Source organism: Lynx canadensis, chromosome D2 (genome assembly GCF_007474595.2).
Source record: "Lynx canadensis isolate LIC74 chromosome D2, mLynCan4.pri.v2, whole genome shotgun sequence".
NCBI lineage: Eukaryota > Metazoa > Chordata > Mammalia > Carnivora > Felidae > Lynx > Lynx canadensis.
Genome location: NC_044313.2, coordinates 34515103 through 34542136, shown reverse-complemented (window position 1 = coordinate 34542136; position 27034 = coordinate 34515103). Strand labels below are relative to the sequence as shown.

Below are 27034 nucleotides of genomic sequence, written 5' to 3'. Positions count from 1 at the left end.
TTCATTTTCCTCTGAAGTGGAGCTTTCTCTCCTCTCTGCAGTTAGTGGGGGATGACCACCTACAGTTTCCATGTGTCAGTTGGTACATATAGCTGACTGTCTCTGAATTCCAATTCAGAATTCATGAAAGAGTGTATCTGATTGAACCAGTTTGGATCAGTTGTACCCCTCTGGGGCAATGTACCTGTGAATGGAAGACGCTATATTGCTTTTCCAACTTTGTAGTTGGTCATCAGTTCTCGGAGAGAAAGTGTCTATTACAGTTGTGTTTGCAAACTTTTTTGGGGAGAAGATCCAACTTTGATCAAAATCATAGAGGAGGATCTGGTCACTCCCAGGCCACTGTCCAAATAAAGATTAACTGATCTAAGAGTTATAATAGAATTCCCACTACTTAGGGGTGTCTGGGTGCCTCAGCCGGTTAATCCTCCCACTTTGGCTGAGGTCATGATCTCGTGGTTCATGAGTTCAAGCCCCACGTCGGGCTCTGTGCTGACAGCTCAGAGCCTGGAGCCTGCTTCAGATTCTGTGTCTCCCTCTCTCTCTGCCCTCCCCTGCTCACACTGTGTGTGTCTCTCAAAAATAAATAAACATTTTAAAAAAATTAAAAAAAAAAAAGAATTCCTACTACTTAGTACATCCTTCAAATTAAACTGTTTGCCTTTTTCACAGTGCCATGTTCTTTTCTGCCTATGTTTACCATGATTGATTACCCCGTCTTTATTTCTCCACCTACTCACATATTACCTATCGTTCAATTCTCATTTTAGGTCTAACCTCCTCCATGAAATCTTTGCATCTTAGAACACAGCATTCTAGGTGGATATATTTGTATATTCATATATATATATGTATTTTTTTCTTGTGTCTGAATTCTTATGCCATGGACTTTTTAAATGCTGTACAGTGTTATTTAGTTGTTTGTGAATTTATGTTTTAGTATGTATATTTTAAATAAACATCTTAAATGCAGGTCTAATGAAATTGTCCCTGAGGCCTATGATTGTCAACACATACCTGGTTAGTTTCAACCATGTTACATAGTATAATGCCTTGGGTACAGCAGACTTTCAATAAGTACTTTTTGAACTGAATTAATGAAAAGTAAACCCCTTTTTGTTTTATAGAAAACTTAAATATAGAAGAATAGAGAGGTGAAAAAAACACTTGTTTCCTACTACGGAAGAACAATCACAATTGACATTAATTCTAGTTAATTCTTAGATTAGAAATGACAAATATTTTTTATTTGTTGAATGTTTATTGAAAGGATTTCTGCTATTCAACATGTTAAATTTTGAGTATTAAATATTTGTTAAATGAAGTTCCAATTGCATTGTATAAAATTTTCATCCTGTTTAATTATTTCCTTATTGTTGTACCTTTAGAGTGGTTCTTATTTTTATCAAATTCTATAAACAATGATATTAATTCTAAAATAATTTCTTAGGATCTTTGTTCCCAAAGCAAAAGTAATCATGTAGATAATAGGTAATAGCTAACATCTATTGAACATTTACTGTGTGCCTCTTTTTTAAACACTTAAATGTATTATTTAATCTTCACAAAAAGCAAATGAGGTACCATTATTACATACCTATTCTATAGATGAAGAAATTGGGGTAGAGATAGATTAGGTCATTAGCTCCAGGCACATAGTAAGTGGTGGAGCTTGATGTGAACATAGGCCATTTGGCCTCTGAGCCTATCTATACTTTTTTTTTTTTTTTTAACTTTATTTACTTTGAGATACAGAGAGAGAGAAAGCTGGGGAGAGTCTGAGAGAGGGAAAGAAAGAGAATCCCAAGCAGGCTCCACACTGCCAGCATGGAGCCGAATGTGGGGCTCGAGCACACAAACTGTGCGATCATGACCTAAGCTGAAATCTAGAGTTGGACGCTTAACCAACTGAGGCACCCAGGCGCCTACCCCAGAGCCTATCTGTACTCTTAATCATTATGTTTTGCCTTCTAATTTAGAGTATCAGATAATTAAAGATGTAGTGTAAAAGCTGTATTAAATTTTAACTTAAAAGTAAATGGAAAGGTTTACATTAAGATTTGGAACACTAAGGAATATGACCAGGGCTGTACTCAGGGAGGGAAGGTACTGTATTTTAAACTTGTGCTAGGTCAGAGGAGGCTCAGATACTGAAATTAACTCACAAAAAAGTGATGTAGGTCGCTTATTCCTCTGCAGCTCCCAGATAGATACAGGACTCTGGTAACTTTAAGGGGCTGCTTGATGCAAGCAAAATCCCTGACCTTATATCTTCTCCATACCTTTTTCCAGTTTTAAATGATGGAAAAAACAAAATACCACCAACATTGCCTACCTACCCCTTTCATTCCTATACTTTCATTCATTCCTATGGTAAAAAGAACATAAATCAGGTTTGCTTTTAGGCCTGTCTTACTAGAAGGGCTGGTTCTTTTCAGTTTGGTAGACCAGGCCTAATAGAATCTGTGTACAACGGTGTGTTTTTTTGCTTTCATGTCTGAATGTGAAGGCAGGCAACTAGTTTTTGTGTGGTTTGTGAGAGTGTGTGTATGTATTGTTGATGCCTGGGTATGGCCAACCTTATTATAAGGGAACTGAATTTTGACAGACTTCGTTAATAAAGGCATTGCCATGATTGATAATAAGAAAGGTACTCTGCGGGGCGCCTGGGTGGCGCAGTCGGTTAAGCGTCCGACTTCAGCCGGGTCACGATCTCGCGGTCCGGGAGTTCGAGCCCCGCGTCGGGCTCTGGGCTGATGGCTCAGAGCCTGGAGCCTGTTTCCGATTCTGTGTCTCCCTCTCTCTCTGCCCCTCCCCCGTTCATGCTCTGTCTCTCTCTGTCCCCAAAATAAATAAACGTTGAAAAAAAAATTAAAAAAAAAAAAAAAAAAAAAAAAAAAAAGGTACTCTGGGAATGAGCAATGAATATTTAACTGACAGATTTAAGGTAAATAATTTCAGTAATCGGATGGTGATTTGTGTGCAGTGAGCTGCTTTTACCTTTTTTGTGCAATAGTTTCCAACACTTCTTATAAGCCCAAGACTTGGGTTGTATACCTGGCTCTGGCCTAAAAAGTAGGGACATGGTGTTGAGCAAATCCTTTAACTTCTCAAACTTTGAGTTCCTTCATCTGTGAGATAGAGATAAAACCCTGTCTACTTCCCAAGGATTCTTGGAATCAAATGCAATGATGTACTGTGTAAAATGGCTTTGTAGATTGCAAAACACTAATACAAAGGTAAAAGCTTATTTTTATTTATTTATTTATTTATTTATTAATTTATTTATTTATTTCTGTTACTTACATTCTGTTTTTGAGTGGACACAGAATTGTTCTTCTCAACTTACTGTTTTTCTGCAAAGCTGTGACTTTCTCTGTACAGCAGTGGATTGTATGGTCAGGATTAATGTGAATTTGGATCAGCCTTATATCAGGGTAACCATGTTTCTATTTTCCTCCATACTACTTACGAATTACACTTACTTGGCAATTTTTTTTGTCTTTTGAAAAACACATTATAAAAATCAAATTAATACTAGTTAGTATATATTTATTTTTTAAATGCATAGTTCTGAATGCTTTCTTCCAAAGTTCAAATTAAATACATCTGGCTTTCATTTTTAATGTATTGTACATTTTAGTAAAGGTCTTGTTTTTACTGTTACTTTTCATTTAAAAATGTTTATTTTAAGAGAGTGAGAGTGTGTAAGCGTGTTAGAGTGTGTAAGCGTGTTCATGAGCGAGGAGGGAGGCGAGGGGGGGCAAAGAGAGAGGAGAGAGAGAATCCCAAGCAGACTCCCTGCTGTCAGCACAGAGCCCAATGCAGGGTTTGATCCTAGGAACAGTGAGATCATGACCTGAGCCAAAATTAAAAGAGTTGGATGCTTAACTGACTGAGCCACCCAGGTGCCCCAAGTTCTTGTTTTTACTTCGGATATATTTATATTGGTATCTTTTCTAGGACCTCCAAAAATTATTATGAGCCTGGAATTGCCAGAGAATTTTTATGGTGTTTATGGTTCATTTCTGCTATTTTTAACCATTACATTAAAGCAGTAGATATTAGGGTAAAGCAGCTTCAAAAAAGAGGAAATGTTATTTTGATTTCATAGTTTTTATTTGTTAATTAGGCTGAATATGCGATTCACAGCATACTTTGATGAAATAGTCAAAGAAAATATTTGGATTTTTACTTTTTGGTGAAGGGTGCCCTCTAGTGAGCCTGTTCTTTTTATTAAGATTTGCAGTTCTTTGCATCATTTTGGCACTTGTGAACTGAATATAGAAATAGAAGACACCTTTAGTTCTCAAGGAGATTGGAAGATGAAATATACACTAAATAATTAGAAAATAAATTTTTTATGTTACACAAATAAAAGGTACAAATAAATGAAAGATGAATTTTTTTTTTAATGTTCATTTATTTTTGAGACAGAGACAGACAGAACATGAATGGGGAGGGTCAGAGAGAGAGGGAGACAAAGAATCTGAAGCAGGCTTCAGGCTCCGAGCTGTCACCACAGAGCCCGACGTGGGGCTCGAACCCACAGACCATGAGATCATGACCTGAGCTGAAGTCAGAAGCTCAACCGACTGAGCCACCCAGGTGCCCCGAAAGATGAATTTTTAAAAAGATAGTGATATACAAATAAAAAGAAGTTAAAGAGTTGTTTCTGCACTTGATTTTCAGTTTCTATTGCTTACAGTCAGTACTTAATAAATATTGAATATTGTTGGAAAGAATACTCCTTTGTCTTTTATCCAGGTGTTACTGTCTTGGAGCTATTTCATTTCTTATTTGCTCCTGGATTACAGGGTGTCAGGGAAAGTTAATGAGAATGTTGTTATTCATGCTTGATACATTTGATAAAATGGTTGGGAAAATGTTAGAGGAGTACTAGGTATGATAATTTTATATTGACTGCTTTTTTTCTTTCTATTTTATATTGCTACGTAGAATTATGTATATTTTTTCAAAGATTCATAGGAAAGTCTGCCAATGTCCAATATTTTAATGGTAGTCACTTTAGGGGAATATCTTCACATTATTCTGTGTAGGGCTTTGCTCTGTTCTTTTGTGGTTATGCACCAGCATATCCATGCTATTGGAGAACACAGGATTCTGAGATAGAGAAAAGCCATTTTTATTTTGTCTAGAAAAGGAACTATGGCGCTCCAGTAAACATAGGTAGGTTAGAGAAATTGGATTGGGTATATTGAGATTTTATCATTTTTTAAAAAAATATAAACATTTTATTAAAAGTTAAAAAGTCATTTCTCAGCAAATAAATACAGGTATCCCCTGCTCTTTGAAAGTTTGTGTTTCATCAGTTCACTCTTATAAAAGACCTAAATAAGTACCGATTTCCACTAACTGAAAGAAATCCAAAAAAGATTTTTGCTTTTTAGGAAAAAGGCAAAAAGTGAAAATTGTGTTCAGCAGCATAAGCATCAAAAGTGGCAATGTCAGGTTCTTTCCTGGGGACCTGTACTCAGTGTCAAGCCACCATAGCTCTGAACTGTGTGAGCATCTTGTGTTTTATCTTGATTTATTTTGTGCATCTGTTAACAAGATGTTTCCTAAAGTATATCAGAAAAGCCTAAGAGAGGTTATTTTGTGCGTCTGGGAATGCTAAAAAAATTTTCCATAGAAATTAGGAGTAATGGCTTCTTCACTTTATACCATTCCTGTTTCATGGGAGCTCTCTACTTTCTGATAGTAGGAGAAACATGTGCATTTTATTTTTTTTAATTATTGTGATGGCTTTTTTTTACAGTGAAAATAATAGTGAAAGAAAAAGGTACCAAAAATGGTATTAGGATATTATGTGCCTTTTGGCAAAAAATATCCTGGTATGTTACCAGTAATAAGAAAGCCCTTGTTCACGTAATATCTTAAGAATGTTGTTTTGTCAGAAAGAAGGAGGTTTTCCTTAAAAAAAGAAAAGAAACCTTGAATATGATTAATAAATAATATAGCATCTGTCCAAAAACTCGAAGTAGCCCGAGTTCCTCCATTAAGACATTTTATTTGGTAACATTAATTTTTAAAGAGCCAATTTTAACATTTTAATGATATTTTGGGTTTTCTTGTATCTATTTTATTACCACTAGGTGGAGCCCTGTGCATACAATTCAAGAAGGCATTTCTGAAAGATGATTTACTTGTTTAAAAGCCATAAACCTGATACATCAGATGATCAAATAATGTATGATAACTCATATTTCAACATTTTGCTTTGGTGTGGAAGATTAGATATAATGAAGATAGAAAATGTGTACTTAAAAGAATTTTTAAGCTATGCTTTTTTAAGACCTACGTTATTTTTATGCATTCCTACTTGCTAAAATTAAAATATGTAAATTAAAATCTTTAGTGTATCATGGTCCATCTTTATCTTCACATGAAGTTTTTAAATCATCTCTTCTTTTAAAATTGATTTTACATTGCATTTTGGCCTGATTAGCATTACATTTTGGTAGAAATAAGATTTTATTGTGCTGAGCTTTTGGAAGGGAAGACTGAACTCTCTTACCCTGAAGTTATTATATGTACACTTGACCCTTGAACAATGTGTGGGTTAAGGGCACTGACCCCCTGTGCAGTTGGAAATCTGCATATAACTTTTGACTCCCCAAAGATTTAACTACTAATAACCTACTGTTGACCAGAAGCCTTAATACCATAAACGGTCAATTAACACATATTTTATATGTTTATATATAGTGCATTCTTGCAATCATGTAAGCTAGAGAAAAGAAAATGTTATTAAGAAAATTGTAAGGAAGAGAAAATACATTTTCAGTACCATACTGTATTGAAGAAAATTTGTAAGTGTACCTGCTCAGTTCACATCCTTGTTGTTCAAGTTTCCTCTGTATATGGAGCACTAATTTACAAGCTTAGTGGATGTGGGATGGTGGAAAATTTACCAACTTTTTGATGTTCACTCTTCCTGGTTCTGCCATATATCTGTGTGTATTTACTTATAGGATTTGAATTAGGCCTGCCAGTAGACATTATAGCATTCTGAGGGACATTTTGAAAGAAGAAAAATTATTTTCATTAAAATTATATATTGCTTGAAAGTTAGATCAGTAATATATCTGCACATTAATAATTAGATGGATAAAACTGTTAACCAATTTAGGATTCAAAGAGTGAATAGCACTGCATGGCGTTTCCTTTCTTATCCTGCAAATTAAAATTTCAAAGAGTAATGACTGTCATTTAGAGACAAAAAAAATAGACTTTTCAGAGTCTCTGCCCAAGGTTAGATGAGTATGGGGCCCTTAGATTTCTCTACTTCATATTTTGCTCCTCTTTATTTTGTTGCATTTGTAATTTAATACTGCCTAACAATTAGCTATGCCTCAGTTCTCATCCTTTTTTTCTGTCCATTGGATGATTTCACCTGATGGGTGCAACAGTGCACATCAGGGATTCCCTATTGAGTCATTCTCAATTGTTGATCTTCAAAGGTGATCTGGTTAGTTGCTATGCTCGTAACTTCTCTGCATTTCATGCTGCTTATCACCCATTTCTGATCGGAGAGTCTGTATGACATAATGGTTAAGAGCACTGATTTGGAGTCAGGTAGACTTGGGGTTAAATCTTGGCTCTACTACTGTGTGACTTTGGACCTAAAGTCTTAATCTTCCCAAACTACATTTGTAAATGGGGATGCTAATAGAATCTATGTTGTAAAGCTGTAGTGAATATAATGAGGTAATGCATGCAAAGTACTTAATAGTAAATCTTGGTTGTTAACTGTTTTTTGATGTTTACCACATTAAACCAGAAGCAATAGATATATGACTCCTCTTTAGTCAGTTTAGTCACTGTGGGGAATTGTTGATAGGGAGTGCACACCTTTTTTTGCTTTCCGTATCCTTCCTCCACCGTCTCTCCAAATTATCTCTATAATTAAACATAGGCTTCTTCAGAGAAAAGATGGATAATTCCTACTATGCCTCTGGTGTCAAGAAATACTTGGGAAGGGTATTGTTTCTGCTTTCTTCCTTTTTCCAGGGATCTTATACATACCCACCCTTTCTCCCTTCCTGTTTCTCTCTATTCACCCAGCTATTTATTGTTGGCTTTATTACAAATTATCAGACTAGTTATTTCGAATATAATTTTTCATCAGAGTGGGTAGAGGGTTAAATCAACTACCTGTATTGATTAATTCCATTTTGAGTGCTTGCGTTTGGCTTTTAGATTTGTGCTGCATCTACGAAGTTAAGAAAGTCAGAACTAGGAACCTTCCAGGGTCGTTTTTAAGGCCAAATTCTGTCTAATCATGAATTGTGGATTCTGGCACTTGCTTGAACCGTCAGTGCTTTTAAAAAAATGCATTTTGGGGCGCCTGGGTGGCGCAGTCGGTTAAGCGTCCGACTTCAGCCAGGTCACGATCTCGCGGTCCGTGAGTTCGAGCCCCGCGTCAGGCTCCGGGCTGATGGCTCGGAGCCTGGAGACTGTTTCCGATTCTGTGTCTCCCTCTCTCTCTGCCCCTCCCCCGTTCATGCTCTGTCTCTCTCTGTCCCAAAAATAAATAAACATTGAAAAAAAATGCATTTTATTCCTGTGATTTAGAATGTTTCCTCATCTCTGCTTCTTTATTCCTGTGCGTTCTGTTCAGGATGATCTCATTGGTATAGATTATGGGTGATGCGTGGTTATATCAGCTTGGACTGCAGCTTGTATTTATGTCTGTAACAGCAAGTGGTTATCAGTGGTGTAACAGTCAAGAGAGACTAAGACTTAGTTATAGGTGGATCATTCACAGTACTGATTCCTTTATGTTATTTTTATTTCCTTTATTGGGGCTTACAGTTCTAACAGCAGAAGGCATGGAATGTAAATAGTTCACCCATTTCAGGCTTTGGTTTTCTATTAATGGTGGGTGGGTATTGCGTATGTTCTGATGTACTTTGTAGAGAAAGAGTCATTCACCTGTGATGCTATAATAGATGCACTGGCAGTGTCCTGAATTACTATAAGATGGGAGTGGTTTTGCTTTTAAAACCCTGGAGAATAAATTAGAAAGATATACTAGAAGATGGGCTTTAAGAACTTTCTAGAATAAAATAGACTTCTGGAAAATAACTTGTTTTTTTTCTTTCTGTTTATATGTTATTACTGTTTTTTAAAAGGCAGCTTTAAGTTTGTTTATTTTGAGAGAGGGAGGGAGGGGCAGAGAGAGAGAACCCCAAACAGGCTCCACATTCTCAGTGTGGAGCCCAATGCAGGGCTCGAACTCACGAACTGCGAGATCATGACCTAAGCTGAAATCAAGAGTCGGATGCTTAACTGACTGAGCCACCCAGGCACCCCTGTTATTACTATTTTTAAAAGAGGTAATAATATTGCCCTTTGCACTCACAAACAGAGTCAAATCCTCTTTGGAGAGACATTGTAGTAGGGTTGTCCTAAAATATCTCTTAGATTTTTGGTACAGTGCTACAGCTGTAACAGGAAAAAAAAAAAGAGAGAGAGAGAGAGAGAGAGGACAGTTGTTTTGGTAAGTTTGTTTACTACCTGGTATTTTAAGAGTCAGATAAATTTCAAACTTTTATTCAAATAGGTAAAAAAAATTAGAAATGAGTATATATATTACTTCAATAAGTGTTCAAAGTTATGAAATGCAAATTTGTTTATAGCACACCAATATCAGGTTAACTGTCTCTTGCATATGGTTTTTCCTGTGGAGTAATGTTTGTTTAAGAATTCTTATTAATTATATGTATTAATTATAGGAAAAGCACAAGGGAAGCAAAAAAGTATTCTGGGAATTCTAGTATTGCCTCAGTCCCTTACTAATAACCAGCAAATGAGCAAGCCATTTGCCAATTCTTTTTTTTTTTTTTTTTCTTTTTGAGAGAGAGTGAGCAAGGGAGGTGCAGAGAAAGAGGGGACAAAGGACAAATGATCCAAAGCAGGTTCTGTGCTGATAGTTGTCGAACCCACAGACTGTGAGATCACAACCTGACTGAGTCACCCAGGCACCCCACCATTTGCCATTTCTATGCCTACTCCCTCACTTGTGAAAAGGAGGCAATATTTTCTCTGGTGCTGTATAAGAAATAAAACATTGGATATAAAAAATACAGAAGGCCCCATGCAGATGTCAAGTATTAGTGGTAGTCAGCTCCTTTAGTATGGGGTAGCTATATTTGATATTGCAACCAGTACCTATTCAACAGCCAGTTCACTCTTTAATAAGGATTTTGTTGTTTTTTATGTGCATATTATGCTAGTAGCCAGTGTATATATTGAGCACTTACCATATGTCAGTTACTGCTAAGAATCTTTCATGTGTTTACTAATTTAATCCTTATAACTCTCTGATGTAGCTACTATTTTTCATCCCTATTCTATTGTTGAGAAAGTTGCAATTTAGAGAAGGGGCTTTTCTGACATAGAACAGTTAGTAAGTGTCCGTTCTGATTCCATCTGTCTCCATCCATTTATCCATCGAGTTATTCATCAATTATTTATTAAGCATATTTATTATGCTTATTTATTAAGCATATTTATTATGCTTATTTATGCATATTTATTAAGCATATTTATTAAGCAAATATTTATTAAGCATATTATTAAGCATATTTATTAAGCATATTATTTATTAAGCAAAATATGATAAGTATTATTTATTCTAGGGCTGAGCATTCATTGGGGAACAAAACAGACAAAAAGCTCTTCCGTCATATAACTTACATTCCAGTGGGCAAAGACAAAATAAATAAAACTATGCAATTGAGCATATATTCGAGTATAGTGGTAAGAGTGATGCAGTGATAAAGTAAACTACTTTGTTTCAGAAAATAGAAAAAGTAAAGCAGGGAAGGGAATTTTGTGTGTGTGTGTGTGTTTATAATGTAGATATTGTAGCCAGAAAGGGCCTCATCAGGAAGGGGATAAAAAAAAAACCTGAAAGTGGTAAGGGAGGCATCCCACATGTGAGAAGTGTGATCCAGGTAAAGGAAATAGTGTGTGTGTAAAGCATAGGACAGGAATGTGCTTGGTGTGTTGCAGGAACTACAGGGAGGCCAGTGTTGCTGGCATAGTAATAACTAAAGTGGAGAGTAAGTATTAGGAAGTGAGGTCAGTGAGATAACATGGGGCAAAATTATATAGCGATTTATGGGCTATTATAAGAGAAATAGGGTTTTGAGCAGAAGGGAGATACAGGATCTGATTTATATTTTAATGGCATCATTCTGTCTACTGTGTTGTAAACAGACTGAAGGGGACCAAGGGTGAAATCAAGGAGACTGATTGCAGAAGCAGTTGGCAGAATTCTAGGCAAGACACAATGGTGGCTTAGTCCATGATGGCACCAGTAGAGGTTGTGAGATGTGGTTGGATTTGCTGGATTGTTTTGGCAGTGAGGGTGAGAGAATGCAAACAGTCGGGGGTGATTTCAAGGCTTTTTGCCAGAGCAACTAGAAGAGTGAGGTTTACTGAGATGGAGGAAGACCGTGGGAGGATCAGGTTTTGAGGAAGAAGGTAGGGATTCATTTTGAACATATTTGAGGTGCTTATCACATACCCAGGTGGAGAAATATATGAGTTTGAAGTTTAGGGGAGAGGTTGGGGCTAGAATCATACATTTGGGAGGTGTCCATTTGTTTATGGAATAATAAGCTCCAAATCTGGATGAGATTGAGAGAATAGTGTAGGTAGAAAAGAGAAGATGTCCAAGATTAGAGCCTAGTTCTAGCTCAGGTCTTAAAGGCTCAATTTTTTTTTTTTAATGTTTATTTCTTGGAGAGAGAGAATGAGTGGGGGAAGGGCAGAGAGAGAGGGAGACAGAATCTGAAGCAGGCTCCAGGCTCAGGCTGACAGCACAGAGCCTGACGTGGGGCTCGAACCCACAAACTGCGAGATCATGACCTGAGCTGAAGTTGGACACTCAACCAGATGAGCCACCCAGGTGCCCCAAGGCTCAAATTCTTGATAATAGCTATCCAATATTGCTGTCTCTAGTATTATTAATAGATACTCATTAAAATCCTATAACATGGAGGCTGCCCCTCAGGAAGCTTTTGGATGATACGAAGAAATAAAATATAGGACATATATTTGAAAGGCTTAAATTACAGTAAAAGGATAATATATAATTACATGTCACAATGAGTGGAAAGGACTGTAAATTTACCTATTCTGCAGATGAAGAGATTACTTGGCATGGAAATGATTGACGAAGGTCTGTTGGAAGAAATGAGAATTGAACTAAATCTCAAATAATGAGCAACAGATTGGGGGGCACAGATTGGGAGGTCCCCAAGACTACTCTGAAGTTCAGTAATTTAGAAGGAGGACTCACAGAATTTAGAAAGCTTTTATATTCACAGTTGCTGTTTGTTACAGCAAAAGAAGCATTAAAATTAACATCAGGAAGAGGCACATAAGTCAGGGTCTAGGAGAGTTTTAAGTGGGGGCTCCCCATTGTCCTTTCCCAGTGGTCATATAGACACCCCTTAACTTCTCCCAGCAATGATGTGTGGCAGTAGTCATGGAATATTGCCAGCCAGGGAAGCTCACTTAAGCTGTGGTGTCCAGGGTTTTTCCTAGGGTTTGGTCACATACACATGACACACTGCTGTGAGTTGTTTACCCTTAATCTGCGGACTCTCCAGAGCTGATATGATGTGGCCCCAAGGTCCCCATCCACTGCAAGTCACATTGTAAATCACATTGCTAGCTTAGATTATTTGGCATTGCCCAAGACCCTCAAGTAAACAAAGACAACTATCAGGACATCCCAGAGATTTACCTCCCAGGAGCTGGGGACAAGGGCCAAACCTTTCTTTGGGTAAGGTTAATTTTTTCTGCATGGTGGTTGGCTGGGAGGGTGGTGCCCTCTATGTGGAGAAAGCATGAGCTGAGATACAGTAGGAATGTGTACACCATGTTTAGAGAACATCGTGGTGACTGCAATATGGCCTTGTGCTTGAGAATATGAACTCTGGAGACATAGTGCCAGGATTTATATCCCATCTGCCCTTTGCTAGCTGTGGAATTTATGGCAGTTATATAATCTATAACATCAGTAAAGCAAGGGTAGTAACAACACCTTCTTTATAGGCTTGTTGTGAGGAATTACTGTACAAAGTACTTAGAGTATGTCCTGACATAGTAAATGCTGTAGAAATCAGGAGTTTTTTCATCATTAATGATGAAATTCATCATCATGTCCTTAATCATTTACTCAGTGATTCTTTTTTGAGCACTAGTATGTTAAAGACTCATGTTCTGAGCCTCAGACCTTGAGTTCTAGATACCTAGGCAGTTTCCAGATATCTACAGGGTTTGTGACTGATTTAATATTAACATGTTCAAAAAGAAATTAAATAATTTTTCGCACAAATGATTTTTACTATTGGCAGTACTGTTAACTCAGTTTTGTTTTAAGATTATCAGCTGTTGCAGGGCGCCTGAATGGCTCAGTAGTTGAAGCGTTTGACTTCGGCTCAGGCTATGATATCAGTTTGTGAGTTTAGCCCCACATCAGGCTCTCTGCTGTCAGCACAGAGCTCACTTCAGATCCTCTGTCCCCCATCTCTCTCTGCCCCTCACCTACTCCCGCTCTTTTTCTCTCTCTCAAAAATAAGTAAACATTAAAAAAAAAGATTATCAGCTGTTGCTGTGAAGTTAAAACTTGTATTTAACTGGCAATCAAAGAACTTAATTTGGAGAGAAGTGCTGAACCATAGTTACAGTAAGTGGAATTCATTGTGATACTTCTGCATCTGTTCTGTGGCTTCAACTGTTACTTGAAGGCATGCTATGTCATCTGGCCTATGGTATCCATGATAGAAATGATATCTTTCTAAAGAAGGGCTTTATCATAATACGCTGCCGCTTGAGGGCTCACACTTGTAGAATTGCATTCCCTTCTCCTGTGCCATGTTTTGTTTTGTTTTGTTTTGTTTTGTTTTGTTTTGTTTTGTTTTGTTTTTAAATCAGTCCTGATTATCCTTTTTTTCCTTCTCTTTGGACCATGAAAAGCTTCAGGGTAGTGACTTTGGGAGCAGGATAGCTTAGAGTGAAAAGACCTTTACATGGGAGAAGTAATTTACATGTAAGAGATAGGAAGGTATTTTTTAGGTATGTTATAGGCTTACTTTAAACATTTAACTTATGCTCCAAAGTAACTGTAATGTAATATTGGTACTATAGCAAATTATTATTAACAGCTTTAATTGTATGTTTAAAAGTCATATTCATGGGGTGCCTGGGTGGCTCAGGTGGTTAAGCGTCTTGACTTTTGATGTTGACTCAGTTGTCAAGATCTCACAGTTTGAGAGTTCAAGCCCCACGTTGGGACTTGAACGTGAGACAGTCTCACAGTTCATGAGTTCAAGCCCCATGTTGGGCTCTGTGTTGACAGCACGGAGCCTGCTTGGGATTTTGTCTCTCCCTATCTCTGCCTTCCCCTCTCTCAAAATAAATAAATGAGTAAAACTTTAAAAATGTTAAAAATAAAAGTCATGTTCACAGGCTTAAATCTGGATATCAGAATTAAGCAATTCTTGAAATGTATGAATATCACCTTAATATACTGATTACAAAGCAAAAAACCAAAAAATATTAGCTGTTTCAAAGAATGGGCTAATAAAGAATAAATTTTGATGAACTGGGAAGTTAATGTTAGCTTTCTTTCTGTATACATTTAGGTCTGTTTATGATGACCAACCAAATGCACACAAGAAGTTTATGGAAAAGTTAGATGCTTGTATCCGTAATCATGACAAGGAAATTGAAAAGATGTGTAATTTTCATCATCAGGGTTTTGTAGATGCTATTACAGAACTCCTTAAAGTAAGGACTGATGCAGAAAAACTGAAGGTAAGAAATGTTTTAAAATTCTCTCAACCTTTGGGGTGCCTGGGTGGCTCAGTTGGTTAAGCATCCGACTCTTGGTTTCAGCTTAGGCATGATGAGTCCCACATGGGGCTCCATGCTGCCAGTGTGGAGCCTGAGTGGGATTCTCTGTCTTCCCTTTCTCTCGCTCCTTCCCTGCTTGTGCGCCCGCGTTCTCTCCTAAAATAAATAAACAAACTTAAAATAAAAGAAACTTATTTAAAAAAATTCTCTTTACCTTTGCTGTCATTAAATTACTGAAGTATTAGTTTATAGTGCATATGTACAAATAATTATTAAATGTACTATTTTCAAGAAGTGAGTTAGTGTGTATATTTGGGAATGCTCTTTATGCTCTATTAACATAGTTGTCATGCTAATGACAGGAGTAATCTCTTTTTTGTAAAGCAAGTAATGCATTGACTTAACAGGATTTCTTTCCATGCAGGGAAATGAACGAAAAGAATTCATACAATGAAAGGCCTCATTTGCAGTTTTAGAATTTTAAAAAAGACAATTAGTACAATAATGATAAAAACTATCCTCTAAAAACCTTTAAAAACTTACTATAAGTGATTATGTTCTCAAAATTATTTAATAATATTGAAACTTAGTTTAATAGCAAAGCATAATTTTCTTAAAGAAAGTTGGTGTGCATTTTCTGCCACAGAGCAAAAACGTTATTTATTAAATGAGACCTGGATTTGTTTAGCCAGAATTCAAAATATTTAGTTCTAAGAATTGTGCTATTTATCTTTCTTTACATTTGGAGAATTTAGCAGATAAAATGACCCTGGTTCACCAAAGGTTATGATTAAAAAACCATTATATAAAGGATATTCAGATAACAAGAGACCAAATACAGCATCAATGAGGTCACTGAGCATCTTTGTTCAGAAATTAATGAGATTTTTAATAAACTAGAATGTGCTTCCTTACGATGATGACCTAATGAGTCACTTAATATGTGGGAAAATTTGAGGTTGAGCTTTGTCTGCACCTGCAGCATTAAAATGTTGCTGTGGATTGAGATTTCCGTGTTTGATGTTAATCAACCACCCAGTGTTTGCATTCAGCAAAGTATGAATGTTTAATTACCATAAAATGCAATCACCATTTCCTACAGACAATGAATGGCACATAGACCTCATTGAAGTTATCAAAAAGGGACCAGTGGTCAATTGGGTCAGTGATTTGAATTGTTTGACAGACTTAGAGAAGCAAGTAAAGTTCAAAAATCTAGATTAAATTTGAGAAGTTTGCCACAGAATCTGTTAAAAAGAACTGTCATAAGTAATTGAAGTTAACAAAAGCCCTTTTCAATCAAAAGTTCAAGTTCAAGCTGTAGAGTTAATTTGAATTTGCATTTCTTTGTTCTAAGTTTCTCATGAAGCATGATCTGATTACAAGGGTGAGCAGTTATATCAGGGCAGTTTTATGCATATTTGTCTAACTAAGGTGAAATTATTTTTAAGGTACAAGTTACTGATACCAACCGAAAATTTCAAGATGCTGGAAAGGAGGTGAGAATATGATATATTTCTTGTATGCTCAATTTGTGGATGCAGTTTAACTGTTTGCTTAAAAATATGAACATTTCTTCTTTTCTAAGGTGATAGTCCAGACTGAAGATATTATTCGATGTAGAATTCAGCAGAGGAATATTACAACAGTAGTAGAAAAATTGCAGTTATGTCTTCCAGGTGAGTTAAACTTGTCTACAGTGTAATGCTTGGCTTGGTAAAATTATAATCTAATGATAGTGTTTGGTCATTATTCATTATGGGAATTACAGATTATTTGGTGATTGCCCCCAAAAGCTCATGGTTATCTTCCTTGCCCATTTTAGCCCTTGAATTTTCATGGTCTTCTTATCTTATAAAGTCCCTGTTTGATGATCTGTCACATCAGGTTCCTAGAAAAACCTGTACCTCTCCCTCTCCCATTTCCTCCCGCCTAGTTTGTCCTTTGTCCCTCACCCCCCTCCCACTGCTTTTTTGTTTTTCCTCAGAATACTTTCCCATGGAGGAGAGTGTCTTTTCATTACATTTCCTTGCCTTTTCCTAATTTGCCTCATTTTTTATAACTAGTTTTCCATTGTTTTCTCTTTGTCATTTAAGCAGGTTGGTGTTGCTTTGCTCACAGTCTCATTTTGCTGATAAAATAAGCAAACATCCAAAAGTGCTAGGTCTTCTCACTTCTTTGGTCTTGCCTTTACTCCTATGTTTTGGAAAGACTGACTTTTTAGGTTTCTGAGTTTTTGATCTCTCTGTTACAGCTCAGATATTACTGGGACATCAAATAAATTCTGAAGAAACTAACCAGTATTTTCTTTCCCCTGATGTATCCTGTTCAGACAAAAGGAAGCATGTGTATGTCCTCTTTTCTTCATATAGTAAACTGAATCCATCTTAGTTTCTCATCTTCTAAACTTATTTTTTTTTTAGGAAAGAACCTGAACCTTTATCCTGGAGAATAGAATGAGATGCTTTGTATGATATTTATATAATATAAAATTACCTTTGAACACAAATTATATGTTAAAACTGTCAGATTTTATTTTATTAAACAATTTTTTAATGTTTATTTTTGAGAGAGAGAGAGAAAAAGTGTGAGTGGGGGAGGGGCAGAGAGAGAGGGAGACACAGAATCCGAACCAGGCTCCAGGCTCTGAGCTGTCAGCACAGAGCCCGATGTGGGACTTGAACTCAAGAACCGCGAGATCATGACCTGAGCCAAAGTTGGATGCTTAACCGACTGAACCACACAGGCACCCAAAAACTGTCAGATCTTATTAGCTAAAAAACATTGTTTTCTGACTTTGTGAGATTAACTTTTCTTTTTTTTTTTAGAATCACTGAAATTCTACTCAGTTTAATCTTGGATGCTTGCACACTAACTTTGAGTAAATAAAATGTCTGCTTATTATGTTCAGTTTCAGGATTGAGAATGTACTTCCTTCTAGTAATGTTTAATAATATGTCTTTGCCACCATCAGATACAGTGAAGTAGCCATGAAGACAGTCTCTAAGTTTGATTGCTTTGTCCCTAAATGGTAATAAGCCTAAAAATTCGGGTACTGATAGAATGAGAAAGCTGAATTGAGCTTATTCCCCTATGCAGCTATTTGGAATAGAAAAATAAAGGGAAGTAGAGATTAGACTTTTGTTACTGCTACTGTTTTTGCTTTCAAGGCTGGGCAGGTGATCTGAGTTTATGTAAACATTGTGTTCCTAATAGCCACATTGAGAACTACCTCCTTTCCTCTATTAGCCTTTTATCTAATTATCCAGTCGTAAATACTTTTTTGTGTCAGCCATTATGGTAGATGTTGGAAGTATAAATTTGAAAATGAGACATTCCCAGCCCTGAAGAGTCCTACAGTCTAATGTGAATAAAGACAAATAAGCTATTAATTATTGTACAATTGTTTAACTCCTCCTTGGATTAGGAGTATGAGAGGGTATAAGAAGTCATAGGGTAAACAATGCATTTTCCTGGTACATTAGTTTTACTTGATTATTTTTGAGGAGAGTATTACTTTTATATGGAAATAATATAAGATAGATAAGAAAGTTACAGGAGTTGTTGAGGTAAAACAGGAGACTTCAAAGAAAGTTTATACTTGTAGCAGCAGTTTTAGGCTTTTTCCCAGGTTATGTGTTCACTGTAATGCTTTGGTTGGAAAATATGAGAAATACTTGTTTGCAATATAGGGGCTGTGATAGAGATACCCATAGGGACCACAGGGTTGAGGTGGTTCACTGTTGCCACCATCGCAGTATTACAGATTTCAGATAAATGAACAATGTCTTCTATGAACTTGAAGACCCCTGGGAAGTAGCCAAAATAGAAAATCTGGGAAAAAAGTATTCTGTCTTTCTGGTCTGTGAAAATGTGAGCTGGCTTGATCGGAGTCAATAATAACTTACTCACTTTATACTTTGAAATTATACTAAGGATAAATGGTAATCTGCATAGTTGCATTAAAACCTTTTTGGTGGCAAAGCTGAATGCTTCTTGCTGAAGCTTATAACAACTTTTATTGACTAATTGCATTTCTGAGTCCATAATAGAAATGGTAAAACAAAGTTGCTTTGTTATGTTTATTTATGATTTTATTATAATTTACTCTCTGCTGTACACTTTTGAGGGTTTTTTTCTATGTCAATTTGGTGTAAAATTTTGCTTAGTGAGCTATAACACGCTTGTGTTTGGTATATGAATATTATTTGAGATATTGAATCAAAATTAATCTCAATCAGCTTTGTTTCCTGAGTAACTAAAGTCCAAACTTCTAATTCCACCGCAGAGAAGATATATAAGTTTCTGAATATGATAATTATCAGTTGGTTAAAGCCTCAGCTATAGGTGTCTGCATATGGAAGTATTCCAAATTCCAGATAATGTGTATAAATAATGTAATGTTCAATATACATAGACATTAAAATGTCTTTTATTTATTTGAAGTATAAAATTTTATTTGAAAATATAAGCCTGAATTAAAGTATAGAGAAAAGTAATGAATTTATAATCGGTTCTTCCCTTTAATTTTTTCATCTCAACTTTTTTTTATTTTGAAAGCTAAAATAAGTTATTTTTTAATGCAGTGCTGGAAATGTACAGTAAGCTAAAAGAACAGATGAGTGCAAAACGGTGAGTTGTTTCTTTCTTATTTTTCATAGGAATCTTCTTTTTCTATTAAAGAAAGCATGGATAAACTTAGTATAAATTATAGTGAGTCATGTGAAGTTTTGCTCTCTACCTTTATTCCTTTTCATGCAATTTGCCCGTCAGGATCATTTAATAAAACAATTCTTAGCCATTGATATGTGGATCCTTGTCCTTTATAAGTGAAATCAAAGATTGATAATATTGATGAAGGACAAATAGACAACTGAACAGGAGTGAAAAAATATTGATTAGCTTCTGTGTTAACATTGCATACAATCAAAAGCTAAGTGTGTCACAATGGAAGCAGTGTGGGTAGTTATATTTTGACAGTCTAGGCTAGTCATGTTCTGTATTATAACAAAAAATGAATACATGACATATGAAAATAATTTGCAGTACTTTATTGATTACCATAGAATCATTAGATGTAATAATGTTTAAAATGTTTTAAAGATGAGCAATTTTAAAGTAACAGAAAAATCAGAATAAATGAGAATATTCCACATTTAGAATAGGGAAGTAGTGATTTCCTCTTAGTTTATTAATAACTGCTTAATTATCACAGTACATTATATACAAATCTATACTTAAAGATCTGTGTATATCCTGCTTTATAGTACTAAACATTGAATTTTATTGGCCTTTACCAATTGATACTAATTAGTAGAATTATTTTTTTCATTCTTAATACATGAACCGTAAATTATCCTGAAAGTCTTTTGTTTTATATATATAATGAATATATTCTCTTTTTCTATCTGAGTTGTATTGTCTTCACATTTTAAAGATCCAGGTAATAGTTCCGTGTGTTTGTTGCAGAAAAACAGATGTCATCTTCCCTACTTCCATTCATCATTCCTCCTTGCTAGGGTCAAAACCTTTGACCTCTTTTAAGGGATTATTTTGATATTTACATTTATGCCTTTAAATAACTAACTTCTATTGTTTCTTCACTGTTTTCCAGTTTAGGGCATTATATATTTTTTCAATAACATAATCTAATATTAAACAAATTTTTTTAATGTTTAGTTATTTTTGAGAGAGAGAGGGCTAGAGACAGAGCACGAGCAGGGGAGGGGCAGAGAGAGAGGGAGACACAGAATCTGAAGCAGGCTCCAGGCTCTGAGCTGTCAGCACAGGGCCTAATGTGGGACTTGAACTCATGAACTGTGAGATCATGACCTGAGCTAAAGTAGGGCACTTAACCGACTGAACCACCCAGGCACCCCCATAATCTAATATTTATATTCAGTTCCCCCACTCCCCCCCCCCCCCAGATATCTTATATTTTCTTTCCTTTCCTGAAACATTGGTTGGTACGTACTTTTTTGTCCCTTTAACCTGCAACAGTCTTCCTACTTTGTTTTTCCCGAAAGGGTCGAAGTTAGTTGTCTTGTAGACCAAGCCATTTTGGATTTGTTTATTTTCTCATGATTAGATTCAGATGAAATATTTTTGGCATGAGTATGACATAAATGATATTGTGTACCTCTTACTCTATGAGATCAGAAGGCGTATACTGTTAGATTGTCTCTAGGTTATGCTAAATTGGATCATTTGGTTAAGAGGATGACTACCAGATCACTTGAAAGGTATCTTTTCTCTTTGCATTTACTAAGTAATCTGTGGGGTGATATTTTGAGTCCTGTTTCCTTAACAACCTTTCACCCACTAGTTTTAGGATTCTTGCTTTAATCAGTTATTACATTGGGATTACAAAATGGTGATGTTTTATAATTCTGTCATTCCAAAATGGTGATTTTTTTAAATAATTTAATCATTCTTTTGACATTTATTAGCTATTTTTCTTAATATAAAGAAGCTTTTCTTTTTTTTAGCTCTTCCTTTTTATTTCCCTTTACTTTTTTTTTTTTTCTTTTTCTGATTATCACTATGGACTCATGGATTTTTTTAAAAAAATAAATGTATTGAGACACCTGGGTGGTTCAGTTGGTTGAGCGTCTGACTTCGGCTCAGGTCACAATCTCGGAGTTTGGGAGTTCGAGTCCTGTATCGGGCTCACTGCTGTCAGTGCACAGCCCACTTTGGATCCTCTGTCCCCCTCTCTCTCTCTGCCCCTCCCCTGCTCATGTTCGCTTGCTCTCTCTGTCTCTCAAACATAAGTAAACCTTAAAAAAGAAAATAAATATGTTATAATCTTTTTTTTATGTTCAAATTTGTCCCATATTTGGCTAGGGGAACCCCTCAAGCCAATTTCTGTGTCCTCATTTGTCTTTGAATACTTTCTTGTTTATCACACATGTTCCAAGCTCACATTTTCCTTTTCTTGCCCTAGACCTAGAATAGCCATTTTCCAAGATACCCTAGTTCCTTGGTTTTTTTCCTAATGTTTATTTATTTTTGAGAGAGAGACAGAGTATGAGTGGGGGAGGGGCAGAGAGAGACGGGAGACACAGAATTCGAAGCAGGCTGAGCTGTCAGTACAGAGCCCAACTTGGGGCTTGAACCCACGAACCGTGAGATCATGACCTGAGCCGAAGTTGGATGCTTAACCGACTCAGCCACCCAGGTGCCCCTAAGGTACCCTAGTTCCTTTTAGTAAAGAAAGGTATTTAGAAACAGATCTGCTTGCTAGGTGGGCTTATTACCCCCCCCTCCCCCAGACACACACCTCTCATGCCCTCTAGCTTCCAGGGTTGCCATTGAAAAGTTTGAAGCCATTCTGATTTCTTTAGTTTGTGATCTATTTTTTTTCTCTTTTAGAATAATCTTCTCGGGGTGCCTGGGTGGCTCGGTCTGTTGGGCGGCCAACTACAGCTCAGGTCATGATCTTGCTGTCTGTGAGTTCAAGCCCCGCATCGGGCTCTGTGCTGACAGCTCAGAGCCTGGAGCCTGCTTCTGATTCTGTGACTCCCTCTCTCTCTGCCCCTTTTCTGCTTGCTCTCTGTCTCTCTCTCAAAAGTAATAAACATTAAAAAAAAAATAGAATAATCTTCTCTTCCGTGGTCTGCAGTTTCCTGATGATGTGCTTTGACGTGGGTCTGTTTACTTCCATTGTGCTGGGTACTTGGTGAACCTGTCTGGAATTTAACCTGGAAACTGTTCTTTGATCTGATAATGTCTTTAAGTTCTAGGACATTTTCCTGAATTATTTTTGCCTGCTTTCTTTTTAAAAATTTTTTTGAATGTTTATTCATTTTTGAGATAGAGAGATACAGTGCAAGTGGGGGAGGGGCAGAGAGAGAGGGAGACACAGAATCCAAAGCAGACTCCAGGTTCTGAACTGTCAGCACAAAACCTGATGTGGGGCTTGAACCCACAAACCGTGACATCATGACCCAAGCTGAAGTTGGACACTTAACCCACTGAGCCACCCAGGCACCCCTGTCTTTCTGTTTTCTTGATTCTAGGACAGATAGTGATGTTTAGTCTTCTAGATTGGCCCTCTTAGTTTCTTTACTCTTCTTTAACAATTTTTTTTTTACTCTTTACTCAGTTTCTAGGATATTTTTTCATTTTTATCTCCTAAAAAATAATGCTGATTTTATTTCATTTCTGCTCTCTGATTTTTAATTTCTAAGAACTGTGTTTTGATCTCCAAATATTTCTTTGTTCTTTCTTTCTTTCTTTCTTTCTTTCTTTCTTTCTTTCTTTCTTTCTTTCATAACCTGTTATTGATTCATTGCTAACAGTATTTTGTCTTACCTCTGAGATTTTAGATCTATTGTTTATATCTCTCCTTGCATATAGTCTGTTTCCACAGAGTACCTCCACCCCCCCCCCCCCCCCCGCATTTTTGTTTTGTTTATTTTTTTCTTTAATCTCTGACTTTGTTGGTAGAGGTGTTTCTCAGATCTGGTAATTCCTTGGTTGACTGCTCATATTTAAATACAGTGGACATAGCTGATTGGAAGCTTTGGGTATGTGGGTGGGACTTGTTGATTGTGAATTTCACTGTGAGATTACCTAGCTGGGCTGTTTAGTTGGTGAGCCTTTGATGTTAATATCTGGAGTTATTTCTTCTGGGGCCCCTCAGATTCTCTAGAGGAGACTTTTCCTGTCTCTTGTCTGGAGGGTAAAGATCTGACTGGCATTCTGGGATCTGAGGTGGTGAAGAGGGCATTTGGTATATATAAACTCTGTTAATCCTCTTGTTTTCATATCAGTACTATTGCCCTCAGCCTTGGGTGGTCTTCCCCTGTTCAGAGATTATCTATTTTAGTCTCTTTAGTATTTTGCCAAAATGCAGAAAGGTGACTCAGATGACTAAGTGGGGTTTGCTTCTTTTTTTTTTTTATTTTTTTATTTCTTTTTTTCAATGTTTATTTATTTTTGGGACAGAGAGAAACAGAGCATGAACGGGGGAGGGGCAGAGAGAGAGGGAGACACAGAATCGGAAACAGTCTCCAGGCTCTGAGCCATCAGCCCAGAGCCTGACGCGGGGCTCGAACTCACGGACCGCGAGATCGTGACCTGGCTGAAGTCGGACGCTTAACCGACTGCGCCACCCAGGCGCCCCAGTGGGGTTTGCTTCTTAAACACATTTTCAACCAATATTCCTTACTTCAGTTCTCCTTTCACTCCCTCTTCCATAAGTAGTGGAATTCCTAAAAATTATTGACATTTTTGGAGATTCTAGAGAATATTCTTGGCTTCTCAACTATTGACTTAGAATTTAGTTTTCTAAGATATGCTGAGTTTTTTTTTGTTTGTTTGTTTGTTTTTTTTTTACCACATGTCCATCAGCTTTCAACATTCTAAAATTTTGTTCTCTCTTCTCCTTTTCTTTTTATCTGTGTGGACTTATGCTTTTTTAAAAAATCTCTTCATGTTAGTTTATTGGACTTTCAAGAAGGAGTCAAGGTAAAAAGCACGTATTCAGGCTGCCATTGCACTAGATACCTAGGACCCCACTTCTGGTGCCTTGCCATATTTTTGTCAAGATAAATATCCATATGGAGTAATAAAGGGCGTGAGCAGATGTTATTCCTGGTGATCATTAGAGGTTGCAAATTAGTGACCTGCAGAATCAAACTGGCCCACAGATATATTTGGTTTGATTTTCAAAATGTAAAAAAAAATGTTTTTTGTTAGTTACTATCACTTCACATTCTTTAAGAGATATCTGGATTTGTGTTCTGATGACTCCCAAAGCTTGAATCTTGAGCTTGGTTTTGACGTCTCTGATTCTTGTTGAGTCTTTTCACATGGATATTCCACTATCTCAAGTTCAACATGTCTGCAACAGGTTTAAAATCTTTGCATATTTTGAGGGTTGGTCCCTTTTCTGTCACATGTGTTGTAAAATATTTACTCTGTGGTACAGTTTTTTATTTTTTTAAGTTTTTTGTTTAGTGGTTTTTTTAGACCCAGATACACAAATCATAAGTCTGTAGCTCCATTAATTTTTTTTATATACATTTTTTTAAGTTTATTAATTTATTTTTAACAGAGAGAGAGAGTGTGTGAATGGGGCAGGGGCAGAGAGAGAGGGGGGGACAGAGGATCCAAAGCAGGCTCTGCGCTGACAGCAGAGAGCCCAATGTGGGTATCAAACTCACGGACTGCGAGATCATGATCTGAGCTGAAGGCTGATGTTTAACTGACTGAGCCACACAGGTGCCCCTGTAGCCCCATGAATTTTTAAAAAGCAAATACACCTTTATTTATAACCACCAAGATCAAGATTTGAACATTATTTCTACCCCAAAAGCTTTTCTCATACTCTATTCCAGTCATTACCCCAAACAAGATTTAGAACACTTCCATCACCCTTTTATGCCCCTTTCTAATCGGTTCTTCCTCCCTCCTCCAGAGGTAACTTCTTTCTGATTTTTGTCACCAATGGTTAGTTTAACATTTTCTCAGAAGTGATATAAATGGAATCATAGAATATATATTTTTTCTTGTCTAGTACTTTTCACTCCAAATGTTTTGAGATTCATCCGTATTATTGCATATACCAATTGTTTGTTTCTTTTCATTGCTGAGTAGTATTCAGTTCTAAGAATTTGTTTACCCATTTACTGGTTGGTGGGTATTTGGGTTGTTTTTAGTTCGGAGGTGTTATGAATAAGACTATTATAAAATTAGTGTACAAGTCTTTGTAGGCAGATGTTTATATTTCTCTTTAATATATGCACAGGAGTAGAATTGCTGGGTTATAGTATAGGTATAGGCTACCTTTTTATTTTTTCAAATGGTTGTACCATTTTGTACTCCAATCAGCAGTGAGGATTTTAGATACTACACATCCTTGCCAACATACAATACTGTAAGTCTGTTCTAGATGAGCTATTTTGGTACATATAAAATGATATCTCAGTGTGGTTTCAATTTACATTTCTCTGATGACTGATGTTGAGTGCCTTTTCATTTGCTACTCATTTGTGTATTTTCTTTTGTAAAATGTCAGTTCAAGTCCTTTGCTTATAATTTTAGGTTTAGAGACACATTAAAAAATATTTTTTAATGTTTATTTCAGGGAGAGAGAGAGAGAGAGAGAGAGACAAAACGTGAGCAGGGGAGGGGCAGAGAAAGAGAGGGAGACACAGAATCTGAAGCGGGCTCCAGGCTCTGAGCTGTCAGCACAGAGCCTGACACAGGGCTTGAACCCATGAACCGTGAGATGATGACGTGAGCTGAAGTCGGATGCTTAACCAACTGAACTACCCACGCGCCCCAGGTTTAGAGACGTATTGAACAGAAAGTACAGAATTCCCATATACCTTCCTCTCCCTCACAGTTTCTTGTATGAGTATAGTACATTTCCTACAATTCAAGAACCAATATTGACATGTTTTTAAGTCTACAGTTTGTAATAGGGTTTAGGGTTCACTCTTATATCGTACAGTTTTATTGATTTTGACAAATGCATAGTGTCACATCTACCATGACAACATTATACAGAATAGCTTTATTGCCTGAAAAATCCCTTGTGCTTCATCTCTTTCCCCATCCCTCCCTTACCAAACCCCTGCCAATCACTGACCTTTCTATAGTTTTGCCTTTTTCATAATGTCCTATAGTTGGGATCATACAATATGTGTTATGTTCAGACTGGCTTTGTTCACTTAACAATATGCATTTAAGATTCCTCCATGTCTTTTTATGGCTTGATAGCTTATTTGTTTTTATTGATGAAAAATATTGCATTGTATGGATGCACCATTCACCTATTGAAGGACATCTTGGTTGCTTCTAATTTCTGGCAGTTAAAAATAAAGCTGCTGTAAACGTTTGTGTGCAGGTTTGTGTGGACATAACTGTTCAGTTCATTTAGGTAAATACCTGGGGGTACAGTTGCTAGATCATAGAGAGAGGCTGTATTTAGCTTTGTAAGAAACAGCCAAACTGTCTTCCAGAGTGGCTTTACTATTTTACATTCTCAGCACTAATGAATGGGAGTTCTGTTGCTCCACACCCTCACCAGGATTTGGTGTTGTCAGTGTTTTGTATTTTAGCCATTCTAATAGATGCATGGTAGTATCTTGTTTTAACTTGCAATTCTGTATTGGCATGT

The 27034-nt window shown here is 36.6% G+C and overlaps 1 protein-coding gene across 8 annotated transcripts in view; it reads left to right on the top strand.

Annotated features, from left to right (window-relative positions):
* EXOC6 (exocyst complex component 6) overlaps nt 1–27034 on the top strand; it is a 230353-nt gene that overhangs the window by 38524 nt on the left and 164795 nt on the right. For 7 of the 8 annotated variants that reach the window (XM_030334687.1, XM_030334688.2, XM_030334693.1 and 4 more), the window contains 4 exons: nt 14691–14862; nt 16353–16400; nt 16490–16580; nt 19488–19533. In XM_030334687.1, the coding sequence (XP_030190547.1) occupies nt 14691–14862; nt 16353–16400; nt 16490–16580; nt 19488–19533 (357 nt within the window). Of the gene's footprint in view, nt 1–14690; nt 14863–16352; nt 16401–16489; nt 16581–19487; nt 19534–27034 lie in introns of those variants that run through there. The other variant, XM_030334696.1, reaches the window with a different exon arrangement.